The sequence below is a fragment of the Heterocephalus glaber genome, unplaced genomic scaffold, assembly GCF_053883595.1.
Source record: "Heterocephalus glaber isolate CG9 unplaced genomic scaffold, H.glaber_assembly_v1.0 deba00001442, whole genome shotgun sequence".
NCBI classification, from domain to species: domain Eukaryota; kingdom Metazoa; phylum Chordata; class Mammalia; order Rodentia; family Bathyergidae; genus Heterocephalus; species Heterocephalus glaber.
This window is the reverse complement of record NW_028258296.1, coordinates 27,351,001-27,368,952: the sequence shown is the minus strand read 5'-3', so window position 1 is coordinate 27,368,952 and position 17,952 is coordinate 27,351,001. Positions and strand designations below refer to the sequence as shown.

The 17,952-nt window shown below is 35.9% G+C and overlaps 1 protein-coding gene across 12 annotated transcripts in view; it reads right to left on the bottom strand.

Moving 5' to 3' along the window:
• The window catches only part of Rpap2 (RNA polymerase II associated protein 2), a 94,874-nt gene that overhangs the window by 52,466 nt on the left and 24,456 nt on the right, over positions 1-17,952 (bottom strand). For 7 of the 12 annotated variants that reach the window (XR_015451975.1, XR_015451976.1, XM_021255374.2 and 4 more), the window contains exons 9-11: positions 14,454-14,501; positions 3,681-3,763; positions 313-393 (exon numbers count right to left, since the gene is read on the bottom strand). Coding sequence is in view for 7 of the 12 variants with exons in the window: in XM_021255374.2 (XP_021111033.2) it covers positions 313-393; positions 3,681-3,763; positions 14,454-14,501 (212 nt within the window). In the remaining 5 variants the exon portion in view is untranslated. The remainder of the gene's footprint in view (positions 1-312; positions 394-3,680; positions 3,764-14,453; positions 14,502-17,952) is intronic. The other 5 variants (XR_015451977.1, XR_015451978.1, XM_021255375.2 and 2 more) reach the window with 3 other exon arrangements.

Genomic DNA, 17,952 nt, shown 5'->3' with positions numbered 1-17,952 from the left:
ATTTATTTTGCTTAAATCTACAATGTTACTTGCTTTTGTATCATAAATATAATTGTCCTTAACTTTAGGCTATTCTATAAATAAACTATCCAAAATGAAATATACAGAAGTTTGAGCAAATAAGAAGTTGTATTTAATAGAAGACAAGAAGTAATGTTTAGGGAAAGAGAAAAGAGCACTGTATTTAGATGTAAGATCCTGAAGATAAATCACTTACTTTCTTCATGCTTCAGTCTGCTCTTGGATTCTTCAAGGCTATTGCTAAAATCAAAATACTGTAACTGAGAAGGAAAAATCAAAATGTTAACTAACCTGAAAGTTCGGACAAGATTTTTAAGTTGAGTGTAAATATCTCCTAAAGTAATCTGAAGAGGACCCAAAAGTCCAGGCAATCTGAAAATTAAAAAAAAAATTACACTTCTTTTAAAATACGATTTAATTATACACAAGCTTTTTTTGGGTTAAGCTTATCTCTGGATTTCTCATAGGCAATAATGGTACTTAAGTGGAAGCAGCATGATTTTAAATAAACAGTGAAGCTAAATTATTACTAGTTAGAAGTCTTAAGGAAATATTTTATAGTAAAGCTACATTGTACTTTGTACTCTGTTAAAGCAGAAAGCAGTGAAATGCAAAATCATTCTGGCTGCTATCTGTATTTTTACTGTTTTTTGCTGTTTTGTTTTGTTTTTTGGTACTGGGGATCGAACTCCGGACCTTATGCTTGTGAGGCAGGCGACGAAACCACTGAGCTAAATCCTCAGCCCCAGCTATCTGTATTTTTATCAGAGTTTTTCTTATCTGAAGAGCAATTTGATAATATATAAACATTTAAATTGTGGATACATTTGATTCAATAGTTTTACTATGAAAAATAATTTGTCCTAAGGAAATAATCAGATAAACATTACTCAAGTTAGATGCTTGCTGTTGGGCATAGTGGTAGGTACATACCTGTAATCCCTCCTACTTGGATGGCTGACTCAGGAGAATTTCAAGTTTCAATCCAGCCTGGACAACTTAGGAAAACCTTCTCAAATTTAAATTAAAAAGGGGCAGATACCAAAAAATTAAAAAAAGGCCCAGGGATGGGTGAGAATATGAATGCTTGTTGTAGAAATCTTTTCAGTGGGGAAAAATTGGAAAACATATCAATAGGTCATTGGTTAAATAAGTTATGATTTAGACATTTAATAAAATAAAAACCTTTAAAATAATGTGAATCTGTCTTTTAAAATGTGGAAAGATATGGGCCAGGGACTTAGCTCAGTGGCAACACACCTGCCTTGTAGGCGGCAAGGTCATGAGTTTGATCCCTGGCACCAAAAAAATAAAACAAAAAAAAATGTGAAAAGATGTGATAAATGCCAAGTGAAAAATGCATACATAGTATTATCTGATTTTTATAAAAATATATAGTGTTTTAATATATATTACATAGCAAACATATTTCATTACATCTAGATTTGTTCCTGTATCAGAGAGAACCAAAGAGAATGAATATACTTAAATCATATATATGTCAGGGATAAACATCAAAATATTGATTGTAATTATCACTGAGTGGTGCTATTACAGATGATGTCCACTTCATTCTCCATTTTTGAATCGCTAAATCTTCACGAACAACCATATATAATCTTTTAAAAAATATGTCAAAAAATTATGGAAGTTTCAGACATGTTCCAAAATTAATAGTATTTATTTCCAGATTCAACATTTCAATATTTTGCTATATTTACTTCATTTTTCTTTTCTTTTTACTTGGAGTAATATTTTAAAGTAAAGTAAATCCCTGATGCCTATTTTAATTTTGTATCTCTAAATAAAAATGTAATTTATTTGCCACCTGCTGCGCAAGCGCAAGGATCCGAGTTCGATCCCCGTTACCAAAAAAAAAGTAATTTATTATATAACCACAAAAAATTATATCTAACCAAAGAATTCCTTAATATAACCTAGTATCCAGTACATATTTAATTTCCTCTGTTAAAAGACTTTTCACAATTGGTTTGTTCAAATCAGTGACCAAAAAATCTTTAAAAGAAGTCCAACTGCTTTTATTTTTTTACGTTTTTGGTTTTTTTGAGACAGAGTTTCACTGTGTATTCCGGGCTGGCCTTGAACTCACTATGTAGCCCAAGCTGAGTTCAAAACTTGCAGCAATTACAGGCATGCACTACACCATGCCTGGTTCCAAATGCTTTTATAAAGAACAAAAAAATTCCCCATGTCTCCGTAATTCGTTTTTTCACTGCTTTTGTTCTTTCTTTTCTTTAAGGTATTCCATCCCTTCTCAAATACAGTGCTTGTGACATTATCAATAATACGGTTTTCTTAGAGGTTCCTTTTGGTATAGTCTTGTTTTAGCCAAGACCCAGAAGGGGCAGATTGTTTCAATGACATGCCTATGCCTGTATGGTCTCAAATCTAAAACTGGATACCTTCATTAGCTAAAAAAGTCTAAAAACTATCTCCACAAAAATTCACATCTATACTCAATACATACCAGTATGGATGATCCATTCTAGCTTTCAAAAGCTAAAGTCAAGTCTGAAACCTTCTTGTATTAAGGATCAGATTGGTGGTGACTTAATACTGTTTTCTAACTGAATATTTCACAGAAACAAATGTATAAGTACAAAGATCAGATCAAAGACAAAACATCATAACATATTTTATATGAAGAGTATAACCTACAGTAAGTACTCAGGGAATATTAATTTAAACATTTATTCAAAATGTAAAAATTACAGGGCTGGGAATTTAGCTCAGTAGGACCAAGCCTGCCTTGCAAGCACAAGGTTCTGAGTTCGATTCCCAGTACCAAAAAAAAAAAAATTACAGTAGCTCTTCTTCATTCAGTTTTTATTATAGGACCAAATCAAGATACAAAGCAAATCAAAAAGGATTTCAAATATGGCTTAAAAATACTATTTTAAAGTAAAATATTCATACCTCTCATCATTACACTTTGATCAAAATATATTATGGCCTCAGAAAATGTTATTTTCAAACTGCTACAAAATTAAGACTTTTGCATATTTACAACTACTTAAAAAAATGCAGACTGAAAACTTTAAGATAGCCCCCATACTTCTGGAAAAAAAGTTCAAGTTCCTTTCAATAGAAAAACCAAAATAGTAATTGTCACATGTCATTTATAAGTGGGCTAAGTTACAAGAACAATTACTTCTAACACAGGAAGCTTAAAGCTAAAGTGCAGAGATGACCTGAACAAAAATTCAAGTTGTTGAGTGTGAAACAGTTTTATAAATATGTTGGCAGAGTTACTTAACAAACTGTTAAAACTTGTTAAGAGCTTCTTATTCACTCATGAAACTGATGTGACACATTTACCACAAATCAGTATTTAAATGGTCTGGCTTTGATATTTTTTTCCCTGACTTCACTGGATTACAAGTGCGAGTGAGGTACAGTAGTTTGGCTTGCTACTCCTATAATCTCAACATTTCTCTTTACAGTGTTCCTCTGTGTCTTCTACACAAAATCTTGTATTTCCTAGATATAATATGGTAAAAATCTAAATTTTACTGGTAAGGAAATCAACATTTTTCAAAATGTTCAAAATTCAAGGATAACATTTATCAATTATAAACTCATAAATATCAAGTTAATCTTAGAATATTATAAAGTTGGAATAATCATCACATACTTACACTTTACTCAATTTTTCGAGTACGATGTGTTTTCTAATCTGGTCCTGGGAACTTGAATCTATCAGTGGAAAGGTGGGATCATGCTGAATCAAATGTTTCAACAAAGCAAAATATAATGATTAAGATGATATTCTTTTATTAGCAGAACAAACATTAAACACTAAGGTTTCTATCTCTGGTACAATAAGAAAAAAATTACATTTAAATCTGAGTATCAGCTCAATCATTAGGCTGATGTAAACTTGCTTGAGTCATTTGCCCTCTTTTGAAAGTTAGTATTCTCATCTGTGTAACAGGGACATTAACATTGCCTTTATGAAATGAGCAAATGTTAAAGATTAAACTGAGCTTGGTGGAATAGCTCTGAATCCTTTTTGTACAGTTCTCCAATCTTCTACTGCCCTTGGGTTTTCTCAATGCTCTTCCACCAACTGACCGCCCATTTGCCCTTACCAAAGGATCTCAGAATATCCCTCTGTCACTGTCTTCCCCATTCTCTGTGCTTGGATGGGATGTGGTGTCTACTCACCCTTACCTCCCTGCTTCCTTGGCTTTATTTTAAAAATTTTTTGGAGGAGGGCTACTTCCACTGGCCTAATAGGCCAGATGGCACGAAGTTCAAACTAACAGACATGTGTCCTCCCTGGGCTGCTGGGTAGTTGAAGATTTCCCATGGATGGCTGAACTCTGAGGCTTACGACCCACATCGAGGCCTGTAGAAACTATTTTCAAATAAATACTCATCTGCAGCTGAGTACTGAGGCAAAGCCAGTTTCCAAGCACGTATCCTGCACCCTCCAGCCTCGCTGATGGGATGGGGACCAGTGCCCTGTTTGCTACCCAGAGCCCCAAAGGTGGCCTTCCTTGTTGCATCCCAACCTTCACAGAAGCTGTCTGCACACTTTGGGGTACAAATGTCTTAAGTGGGTGGTTTCAAAATTATGTTTATGCAGTGAACGTTCCGGGTTACCGTACCACTGCCTCCAGAGATGAGGAGCAGAGCAGCCCCCAACGCAGAGGAGGTGAACCTTCCAGGCAGCCATACCACCGGCCCAGGGCCAAGGAAGTGCGGCTCCTCCTGGACCCGCAATAAAAGGAGAAGACACTTAAACAAGTCTCAAAACCAGACTCACAGATCAACTAAAAAAACCCAAAGGGAAATGAGATGGAACAATCTGATACTCAAACACCTGGACTCCCTGAACTGGCAACGAAAGAGGATCTGGAAAAAATGAAATCAGAAATAATTTCTCAGATAACAGCAGAGTGTGTGCCCTTAGTATAAGACATGATTAATAAATCTAGAGAGGACACAGATAAAAAAAGCAGAGGAGCTGAGGAACATGATGGAATCCCAACACAGGAAACAAACAGGAAACAAATGGACTCCATAAAACACATCCAAACAGATTTCCAGGAGATTGAAAATTCCATTGAACCTTTACACAGCAGAATGAGCTAATGTGAGGACAGAATTTCACATATAGAAGATAGTATGGCAATTAGTGACCAGGAAAAGAAAAATTTCTTTAAAATAGGAAGAGACCGTGAAAAATCAATCCAGCAGCTGCTAGATGATCCAAAGAAGAATAACATAAGACCGATCAGAGTCAATGAAGAAACAGGAGAGAGTTCAGACCACAAAAAATTTGTTCACAGAAGTGAAGGCAAAAAACTTCCCAAGCAGGGGAAAAGAACTTGACATACAGATAAGGGAGGCATATAGGACTCCAACTAGCCTTGATCAAAAAAAATCTACACAGAGGCATATAATTGTTAAAATTCCAGAAACCCAACAGAAGAACAAAGTTCTACAAGCAGTAAGAGAAAAGAAACAAATCACATACAAAGGAAAGCCCATCAGAATCACAGCAGATTTCTCAATGCCAACCCTCAAGGCAAGAAGAGCTTGGAGTGGTGTATTTCAAGCCCTAAAGGAAAACAGCCTCCAATCCAGACTGATGTACCCTGCAAAACTATCTTTGAAAATTGATGGAGAAATAAGATACTTTCATGACAAAGAGCACCTTAGGAACATCATGAATACCAAACCAGCACTCTGAAAAATTTTAGACAATATACTAGGAAAAGACAATGAGGATCACAACCACAGAAAGCCAAGCAGAACGAATCCACTGGGCGTGACAAGAAATTAAACACAAAGCGGGAAAATCCAACAAAAAGAAAAACTCATGACAATGATAAGTCAATATGTATCAGTTATAACCATCAATGTTAATGGTCTCAACTCACCAATCATAAGAAATAGACTGGCAGAAAAAAAAAAAAGAAATAGACTGGCAGAATGGGTGAAGAAGCAAGATCCAACAATATGTTGCATACAAGAAACACACTTAGTTCAAAAAGAAATTCATAGACTGAAAGGTAAAGGGTGGAAAACAATACTCCATGTGACAGGAACCCGAAAAAAAGCAGAAGTAGCTATCCACTTTGCAGATCAAGTGGATTTCAAACCCACACTGATTAAGAGAGACAAAGGACACTACATCCTTATAAAGGGAACCATTCAAGAGGAAGAGATGACAATCATAAACATATATGCACCAAACACTAGTGTGCCCAACTATATAAAACACATACTAACAGACATGAAAAATCAAATAAGCAGCAAAACAACAGTAGTGGGGGACCTCAATACTCCACTGTCACAAATAGATAGATCAACTAGACAAAAAATAAGTAATGAAATACTAGAACTCAATCAAACTCTTGCACAAATGAACTTAACAGACGTTTACAGAGTGTTTCACCTCACAAAATCAGAATACACATTCTTTTCAGCTGCACATGGGCTGTTCTCCAAAATAGACCATATACTCGCTCTCAGAAATAAGTGCAAAGGTACTGAAGTTATCCCCTGTAAATTATCAGAACATAGTGCGATGAAATTGGAGATCAACAGAAAAGAAACTGCAAGAATTTAATAAACATATGGAAATTGAACAACACACTTCTGAATAACCAATGGGTCACAGTGGAAATTAAAGAAGAAATCAGACAGTTCCTACAATTAAATGACAATGACAATACAACATATAAAAATCTATGGCACACAATGAAACCAGTCTTACGAGGGAAATTCATAGCAGTGAATACTCATATTAGGAAAACAGAGTGAGCCCAATTAAACGACCGAAGCTGAATCTCAGGTTTCTAGAAAAACAAGAGCAGGACAAACCCAAAGCTCATACAAGGGAGGAAATTATAAAGATCAGAGGAGAAATCAATGCAATGAAGACTAAGAGACCAATACAAAAAAACCAATGAAGCCAAGAGCTGGTTCTTCAGAAGAGTAAACAAAATTGACAAACCCTTAGCCAACCTTATCAGAAAAAGGAAAAAGGCCCAAATCCATGCAATCAGAAATGAAAAGAATGACATTACACTGTACCCAGGAGAAGTCCAGAGACTCATCAATACCTACTTTGAGAACCAATACACAAATAAGATGGAAAACACAGAAGAAATGAATAGATTCCTAGATACATATGAATTATCAAAGTTGAATGAAGAAGACCTAAAAATTCTAAAAAGCCAAAATCAATCAATGAAATTGAAAACGTAATTAAAAACTTACCTACTAAGTTGGTAAGATGGCTTCACCACTGAATTCTACAAGACATTTAGAGAGGAACTACTGCCACTACTATTTAAAACTCTTCAATGAAATTGAAAGGGAAGCAATACTCCCAAATTCATTCCTGGAAGCAAGCATCACCTTGATCCTCAAAGCAGGGAAAGACCCAACTGAAAAAGAGAATTATAGGCCAACCTCACTAATGAATACAGATGCAGAAATCCTTAATAAGATACTGGCAAATAGAATGCAAAGGATCATCAAGAAGATCATACACCCTTAACAAGTGGGATTTATCCCAGGGATGCAGGGATGGTTCAACATACGCAAATCAATCAATGTAATACACTATATCAATAGGGCCAAGGATAAAAACCATATGATCATCTCAATAGATCCAGAAAAAGCATTTGACAAAATCCAACATGCATTTATGATAAAAACCCCACACAAAATTGAAACAGACAGTCTCTACCACAATCTGATAAATGCCATCTATGAAAAACCAACAGCCAATATCATACTAAATGGTCAAAAACTGAAATCCTTCACACTAAAATCAGGAACAAGGCAAGAATGTTCACTATCACCACTCCTGTTTGGTATACTTCTGGAAACATTAGCTACAACAATTAGACGAGAAAGAAATAAAAGGAATAAAGACTGGAAATAAGTCAAACTGTCATTATGATGATGACATGATACTGTATATAAAAGACCCCAAGAACTCCAAAAGTCTTCTAGACTTAATAACCAAATTCAGTGAAGTAACTAAATACAAGGTCAACGGAAAAAAATGAATAGCTTTCCTCTACATGAACAACAGACTCACTGAGAATTAGGGGAAATACTTCCTTTCAAAATAGCATCCAAAAAACTGAAATACCTAGGAAACAACTTAACAAAAGAAATCAAAGACCTCTTCTCCGAAAACTATAGCACTCTGAAAAGGGAGATTGAGGATGGTATCAGAAAATGGAAAGACATCCCTTGCTACTGGGTAGGAAGGATCAACATAGTAAAAATGGCCATACTTCCAAAACTGGTATATAGATTCAATGGAATCCCAATTGAAATCCCAGCAGTATACTTCACAGACCTTGAGAAAACAATCCAAACATTCATTTGGAACAAAAAAAGACCTCGAATAGCGAAAGAAATTCTAGGCAACAGATACATGACAGGGAGTATCACAACCCCCATCTTGAAACTATGCTACGAAGCTACTGTGATAAAAACAGAATGGTACTGGCAAAGAAACAGACCTGAGGACCAGTGGAACAGATGGGAAGATGCAGAAACAACTCCAGACACACTCAGCCACTTCATTTTGACAAAGGAGCCATACACCCTCACTGGATGAAAGATAGCCTCTTTAATAAATGGTGCTGGAAAAATTGGGTATCAACTTCCCAAAGATTAAAACTAGACCTATATCTCTCACCATGCACTAAACTAAAACTGAAATGGGTTTAAGATCTAAATATTAAAACAGAAACTGAACCGGCTGGAACAGAGCTTAGGTAGAACTCTTGAAGGCACTGGTATAGGAAAAGATTTTATGAACAAAACCTCAGTTGCCCGTGAACTAGCACAAACAATCAACAAGTGGCATCTCTTCTTATTAAAATGCTTCGGCACAGCAAGAGAAACCACCAGCAGTGTGAAGAGACAACCCACAATGTGGGAAAAAATCTTCACCTGCTCTTCCTCAGACAAAGGTCTACTATCTAGAATCTATAAAGAACTTAAACAAATCAGACCTCCCAAATTTAAAGACCCAATCCAAAAATGGGCATCTGAAATGAACAGACATTTCTCAGACAAAGAAGCAGAAATAGCAAATAAACATATGAAAAAATGTTCAACATCACTGGTCATTCAAGAGATGCAAATGAAAACAATACTGAGATTCCACCTCACCCCAGAAAAAATAGCTGCTATCATGAAATCAACCAATAACTAATGCTGGTGGGGCTGTGGGGAAAGAGGAACACTGCTCTACTGCTGGTGAGAGTGTAGACTGGTGCAACCATGGTGGAAATCAGTATGGAGATACCTCAAAGAAATAGGACTGGAAGTCCCATTTGACCCCGCTATTCCACTGCTGGGGATCTTCCCCAAAGAATTAAAAGAATCATACCACAGTGATATATGTGCACCCATGTTCATAGCAGCACAATTTGTAATAGCTAAAACTTGGAAGCAGCCCAATTGCCCATCAACTGGAGACTGGATAAAGAAAATGTGGTTTTTTAATAAAATGGAGTACTATTCAGCCATAAAAAATGAAATTACAGACATTTATAGCTAAATGGATGTACATTGATGTGATACTCTTTAAGTGAAATAAATAGGATGCACATGTGTAAATACCAAATAGTTTCTCTGGTGTGAGAAACAAAGTGTAAATAAGGACTAACAGGTATAACAGCTAATGTGAAGTAGAGAAGGGGCAAAAGGGAAGGGGAAGTAGGAGGGGTAGGGGTGAGGAAAGAAAGGAATAGAATTAAGATGAGAAAATGAAAAAATGGAAACAGTCTCTGGAAATAGGGAGGATGGAGGGGTTGAAGGGAGGGCAGGGGAATGGTAACAAAATAAGAATCAAGAGAGATTATGTAAAGGTGCAAATTTCCAATGATGAATGTCATTATACTGTATACCTAAAATGTACCAATAAAATGAATTAAAATTTTTAAAAAATTATGTTTATGCTATAGTTCTTTAAGGGCATAAGAGCACTGTTTAAGTATGACGCATATGCATTAATTTTAAAATATTTTATTCCTAAAATTGTTAATAATTATCTGAGACTGGCTGCTGACCTAAGTTTAGAGTGTCTGAAGTTTAGGGTAGCTGTGGCAATTTCTTAAAATGAGACAATAAAGTTTACCCCATTGATTGACTTTTGCTTTCATGAAAAAAAAATATTTTTGAAGACCCCCACCAAAAACGAAATACTAGAAATATATTATGGAATGTTCTGCTTCCACAAATGACAAGATAATTAAAATCAACTCTAAGAACTGAAAAAGTTGGACAACAAAAAAACCCCACATTTGTTTGAAAGCATCAGGGAGCTAACAAGGCAGTAAAATATAATGGGCTGAGATCCTGGAAAAGGTACTTCAAGATAAAGCACAAATTCCAAGAGAGGCAATTTAGGTACTGAGAATCTGAGCATTTTTTCTCATAAAACTGAGAGTTCAGGGCATCCCAAAAAAGGATATGGGCAACCCCCTCCTCAAGTTTGAGATTGGGACTTGAAAGAACTACAATCTAAGAGTAAGAATGTATAGAAAATAGATGGGTTCTTACAGGAGCTAACAGTATCTTCAAATCATCTCAAACCCTGACTAGATTAAGGTGATCTGGGACTGCTAAAATCGTACAGGAAGGAAATCCATTCTAGAGGAACAGACCATCACCCTGGAGCTCAGGTTATCCCTGTAAATTTAATTAATGATACAATGTTTGGTACCTAAAAATCAATACAATCAAAATTTGAGAACAAATAGATCATCTAGACAAAAAAATTAACTATGAAATTCTAAAACTGAACCAAGCTATTGAACTAATGGACTTGATAGATGTTTACAGAGTATTCCACCCCACAAAATTAGAATACACATTCTTTTCGGCTGCACACAGGTCATTCTCCAAAACAGACCACATGCTAGCTCATAGGATACGTAAATGTAAAAGAATTAAAGTGACCCCCTGTATATTATCAGACCATAGTGCAATAAAATTGGGGATCAACAACATAAGAAACTGCAAAACTCCCACAAAAACATGGAAATTGAATAACACCCTCCTGAACAACCAATGGGTCACAGAGGAAATTAAAGAAGAAATTAGACAGTTTCTACAAGTAAATGATAATGCCAGCACAACATACAGGAATCTATGGGACACAATGATAGTTCTATAAGGGAAAGTCATAGCAGTGAATGCCCATATTAGGAGAACAGAGAGAGCTCAAATAAATAACCTATTGCAGAACCTCAAGCTCCTAGAAAAAGAAGAGCATAACAAACCCAAAGCTCACACATGAGAGGAAATCATAAAGATCAGAGCAGAAATCAACACAATGGAGACTAAGAGAACAATACAAAAAAAAATCAATGAATCAAAGAGTTCGTTTTTCCAAAGAATAAAATCTATAAACCTTTAGCCATCCTTATCAAAAAAGGAAAGAAAAGGCTCAAATCCATGCAATTAAGAACAAAAAAAGGTGAAGTCACAACAGACTCAGCAGAAATCCAGAGGATCATGAATACTTACTTTGAGAATCTGTACTCAAATAAAATGGAAAACAGAAGAAATGGACAGATTCCTAGATACATACGAATTGCCAAAGTTAAATGAAGAAGATATAGAAATTTTAAACACTCCAATTACAATGAGTGAAACTAAAAATGTAATAAAAAATTTACCAACAAAGCCCAGGTCCTGATGGCTTCACTGCTGAATTCTACAAGACATTTAAAGAAGAACTATCGCCATCGCCATTACTCTTTAAACTCATCAAGGAAACTGAAAGGGAAGCAAGGCTTCCAAATTCATTCCTGGAAGCAAGTGTTACTTTGATTCCAAAACCAGGGAAAGACCCAACCCAAAAAGAGAACTACAGACCAATCTCCCTAATGAACACAGATGCAAAAATCCTCAACAAGATACTGTCAAACAGAATACAGAGGTTCATCAAGATCATCATACACCCTGACCAAGTCGGATTTATCCCAGGGATGCAAGGATGGTTCAACATACGTAAATCAATAAATGTAATACACTATATTAACAGAGTCAAGGACAAAAACCATACGATCATCTCAATAGATGCAGAAAAGGCAGTAGACAAAATCCAACACCCATTCATGATTAAAAACCCTACAGAAAATTGGAAGAGGTCTTTATCTCAGCCTGATAAAGGCTATCTATGAAAAACTAACAGCCAACATCCTACTAAATGGTCAAAAACTGCAAACTTTCACGCTAAAATCAGGAACAAGACAAGGATGCCCACTATCACCACTCCTATTCAACACAGTTCCAGAAACATTAGCCACAGCAATTAGAAAAGAGAAAGAAATAAAGATAGGAAAGGAAGAAGTTAAACTGTCATTATTTGCTGATGATATGATACTCTACATAGAAGACCCAAAAAACTTGGCCAAAAGATTTCTAGACTTAATTGATAGATTCAGTAGAGTAGCTGGATATAAGGTCAACACTCAAAAAACAATAGCCTTCCTATACACAAATAACAGACTCAGTGAGAGAGAAATTAGGGAAACAATTCCTTTTACAATAGCTTCCCCCAAAATGAAATATCTAGGAATCAATTTAACAAAGGAAGCAAAAGACCTCTACACTGAAAACTACAGCACTCTGAAAAAAAGAGATTGAAGAGGATATAAGAAAATGGAAAGACATCTTTTGTTCCTGGGCAGGAAGAACCAATATAATGAAAATGGCCATACTTCCAAAACTACTACATAGATTTAATGCAATCCTGATTGAAATTCCAACAGTATACTTCATAGAACTAGAGAAAACAATCCAAAATTTCATTTGGAACTGGAAGAGACCTAGACTAGCAAAAGCTATTCGGTTTTTGTTTGTTTTTTTTTTGGTACCGGGGATTGAACTTGTGTCCTTGCACTTGCACAGCAGGCAGCGAAACCACTGAGCTAACCCAGGGCCTCGTGCATGTGAGAGGCATGCCACCAGCCCTACAGACAGATTGTTAGAATTACTGGTTTATTACAGAACTCTATTCGAACAAGTTTACCAAGGTTATTGTATAAGGTCAATATGGAAAAATTTGATTTTCTATAGAAAAGCAAGTTAGAAAAAAACCTTTAATGACAGCACTTACAATAATATATAAAAACCAAATACCTAGGAATAAATGCAATGAAACATATTCAAGACCCTTACACAGAAAACTATCATTATTGAATAATAGTACAACAGACTAAACAAATGGAATATAGTCACAAGTTGAAGACTATAATGCAAAGATAACAATTGTCTCCAAATGGATCTACACACAAAGCTAACTATAATCCCAATAAAAGTCCCAGCAATCTTTGATAAACTGATTCTAAAATCTGTAAGAGAAAGTATAGAATGGCCAGGGCAATCTTAAAGAAGTAGATGGAGAGATCTATTCTACTATAATTAGCATGGTGTTAGCTCAGAGATAGACAAGAAAATCAATTAATCCACATATTTATAAACATCTCATTTATGAAAAGGTTCACACTGTAGAGCACTGAGGAAAATCTTCAATATATGGGGCTGGATAAATTGGATATACATATGCAAAAGTAATGAGATGTGACACATACTTCTTACCATACAGGAAGAAAAAAAATCTAAATGTGAAAAGAAAAAAGTTTCTAGAAGATAAAACAATCTGGAATAAGCAACAATTTCACAAATCAGTAACTAAGGGGAACAATTAGAAAAATGAGTCAAGAGATTAAAACAGCAAATCGCAGTGAAAGATTGTATTTGCAACACACGTAACCAAAACAAGGCTTGAAAATTGCTGGGCATAGTGCCATACATCTGTAATCCCAGCACTGATGGAGGTTAAGGTAGGAGGACTGCAAATTCAAGTCTGCCTGGGCAACTTGGTAGGAGTCTATCTCAAACTAAAAAATAAAAAGATCTGGGGAGGTAGCTCACCTTTAGGTTCAATCCCAATACCACAAAAACAAAACAAAAAGACATAAAATATTTCTACTGGACATAGTGGCACATACCTGTAATTCCAGCACTCTAGTGCTGAGGTGGGAGGATTGCAGGTTCAAGTCCAGTGTGGGGAACTTAAGAGAGACCTTCTCAAAATAAAATTAAAAAATAAGGGCTGGGGATATAACTCATTGTGAACCCTGGGATTCAATCTCTAGTACAAAAAATAATTTTTATAAATCAATTAAGACAAAAGCCCCAGGTATTCTGATAAATGGAAAAAAGACTTGAAGTACTTCACAAAAGAGGCTGACTATCCATCTGGTTAATAAGCAAACATTTCAAGCAATGGGCATGAAAGAGTGTTCATAAATTGTAGGACAAACATAATGTAAACACCAAGCAATTCTATCAGAATAGCTAAAACTAACACTATCAAAAACCACCAAGGCGGGCTGGGGATTTACCTCAGTGGTTTCGCCACCTGCTGCAAAGCTCAAGGACCCGAGTTCGATCTCCGGTACCGAAAGAAAGAAAGAAAAAAAAAACAGCAAGGAAGCTATGAAGTACATCTATAAAATATAACAACCATTTCTGAAAACTATTAAGCACTGTCTAATAAGTTGTATATATACATATACTATAATCCAGTAATTATAGTACTAGCTGCATTTCCTTCAGAATTGCATGAACATTAGGAGAGACATGGCTAAGAAAGTTCACTATAGCACTGTTTATAATAGCACCAAACTGAAAAGTCTAAATGCCCATTAACATAAATTGTAGTCTCCCCTTACCAGGGGACTCACTTTTCAAGGTTTTGTTCAGTTAGCTGTGGTCAATCATGGTCCAAAAATATTACACGGAAAAGTTCAATAAACAATTGATAAGTTTAAAATTCATAGTAACATGATGAAATCTTGTTCCATGTAGCAGAGAACATGAAGCATCCTTCTATCCAGCATATCCAGCTTATATATGCCACTCTAGCCTCTTAGTCACATGGCAGCCACCTTGGTTATCAGATCAACTGAGGTTGGTATCACAGCCTGTGTTCAGGCAACCCTTATTTTACTTAGTAATGGCTCTGAAGTACAAGGGTATAATGGTAGCAATTCAGATATGCCGAAGAGAAGCTGCAAATTCTTGACTTAAGAAAAACTATAGTATGCTAAGACTGCTAAGATCTACAATAAGAACAAACAATATCATGAAATTGTGGAGAAACTCATGCTAGTTTTGCCGTCACATCTCAAACTCCAAAAGCTTCATCTACAGTGCATAACTAGTAACTTAAAATGGAAAAGACATTGTAACTTGTAGGTAGAGGACATGAATAGAAAATACGTTTCAACTGGCAGCAACTTGTTGTGCCAGAAAACATTAAGCCTATACCAAGACTTCAGCAAGGGATATCTGAAACTAGTAACACCAAGCTGTTTACTGCAAGCGTCTGTGACACCGATTCAGAAGTTGGTCTGGACTGAATAGGTTGCATCTGCCAATGAAGAAGCTACTGCCACATTTCTAGTCCAGTAGATTGAGAAAAGACACCATTCAAAACAAGTCTTTAACTATGATGAAACTGGGTTCTAGATGATGCCCAGTAGAACCTACATTCATAAAAGTGCAAAGATGGCAACAGCACATAAAACATGGAAGGACAGATAACCTCTGATATATGGCAACTAGAACATATAATACCAGCAGTAAAAACTCATGCACTCTCAAAGAGAAAGCGAAATTTCTCTGCCTTTGTTCTAGCAGCATAATCAGAAAGTGGAGGTGACAGCTGTCTTGTTTGTGGAATGATTCTACTGATGCTTCATCCCAGAAGCGTAAAAATACCCAGAGGAGAAGGGTTGGATTTAAAGTCTGATTTAATAAAAGGCAATGTACCTGGCTGTCTTGAATCTGTTAGCTATGAAAGTGAAAATGTCATAGTTGTTTTTACCTCCAAATATAACCTTGCAATTTCAGCCCCTTTATCAGGGTATCATTTGGTTTCATGAGGACACATATACCCACCAGGTATTTGATCAGCAATAGAGGCAGAGCCTAAAATGGACATCAAAATAGTGCTAGAAATCATTTGCCATTGGTGACACAGTTACATTCATCAAAGCTGCAATGGATCAGTTGAAACAAGAAAATGTAAATGCCTCTTGGAAGAACTTATGGAGTGAAGTCATACTGATTTTAAAGGCTTCATGAGGTCTGATGGAGAAGTTAGGAAAAATAACTCAAGCAGTATGGTGGAGAAATATTTACCAACATGTTTGATCAAGTGGAAACTTAATGAAGGGAATTAAAAAGTATAAACAAGTAAGGAACTAGAGGAACTTTTTGAGTCATCTACAGCGGAAGTGGAAGATGAAGAAACTGAAGCAATTAGCAATACTGTCACTACTGAAATTTGCTCAAGTGTTTCAATTCACACAGATATTAGAGGACAAAATTACAGAATATGATCCTTGGATGGAACATAGCATTAGAATCACCTGTATCATTGCTGAAGGATCACATTTCCAAAAAGTTTCAGCAAAGTATACCTTCAAACTATCAAAGATCCCCAATGATTGACGTTATCTATTATTGACATCCAATGACTGACATTATTATGGCTTGATGATCCAGGATTGTGGAGAGCAGTGTTAGCCATAGAGGATCCATGTTTAATCTTACTCTCCATTGTATAGAGCAAGGAGACTGTTATGAGGAACCGCGTCCTTGCCGAATTAGATTGCCCTGGAACGTGATGAACGTTCTATAACCCCGAGAAATAAGAAGGCCTGTGAGGGCGTGGAATTCCCAAAGAACTAGTAAACAAGGAAGCAGGTGTTTTTGATAAAGGTCATGATTAATGACCTAACTCACAGAGTGTATAAAAGAAAGGTGAAAATAAACTTGCGCGCTCAGTCTTGGGAGCCCTCCTGAGTCTGTCTCTTTGTCTTATTTTCTCAGTCCTCCTTTCCCCCATTCAGGAACCTTTCGACTGGTGACGGCTGGTCCACCACACAGGATCACCCAAAGTACATGATTTTCCTGACACATCATCAGAAAGTGAATAGTGGGCCAACACACATCACAATGCCTACATCATTCACCTCACTTCATATATCACATAGGCATTATACCATTTCTCATCATCACAAGAAAGGTGAGTATGGTAAAATATTTTGAGAAAGACTACATATAACTTTTAGTATAGTTATAATTTTTCTATTGTTACTGTTGTCCACCTCTTACTGTGCCAATTTCTAAATTAAACTTATCATAGTGTTTAGTGATGCAAACCTTTTAGAGCTTTCAATGATACAAACAGGTGCTGCGGCATTCATGCCACCCTTGGTTTAGGAAAAAACTACAGAATTTGGTATTCTCCCTGGTTTCAGGTATTCACTGGGGGTTATAGAACATATCCCTGAAGGATGAGGGGATTACTATATTCATATAATGGAATACACAGCAATGAAAGAATGAACTATTGATACATACAATACAGATGACTCACAAACATGACACTGTATAAAATGAAATGGATACCTAGCAATATATGGTGTTCAAAAACCGGCAAAAACTAATTGTTATTATAATAGTCATTAATTTTAGAAAGAGGTAATGATTAAGAACAGACATTAGTGGACATCTAATTGTAATGATCTGTTTCTTGGTTTTCGCTATATGGGTATATTCATATGTGAATATTCAATGAGCTATATCTCACTATTTGTTATATTTCAGGGAAAAATTTTAAAACATTATGCAACAGAAGGAAGTAACAAATTTTAGGCCAGGCTGGCTTTAAACTTGAACTTCCACTGATACTTCTACCTCAGCCTCCCAAGTGCGGGGATTACAGACATGTGCCACCATGTCTGGCTAAAAATTTCTAAAGTTTTACTATATTTCCTCTTCTATTCGCTTTTCAGATCTTCAAGTATATTTTTAAATTTAGTGCCATGC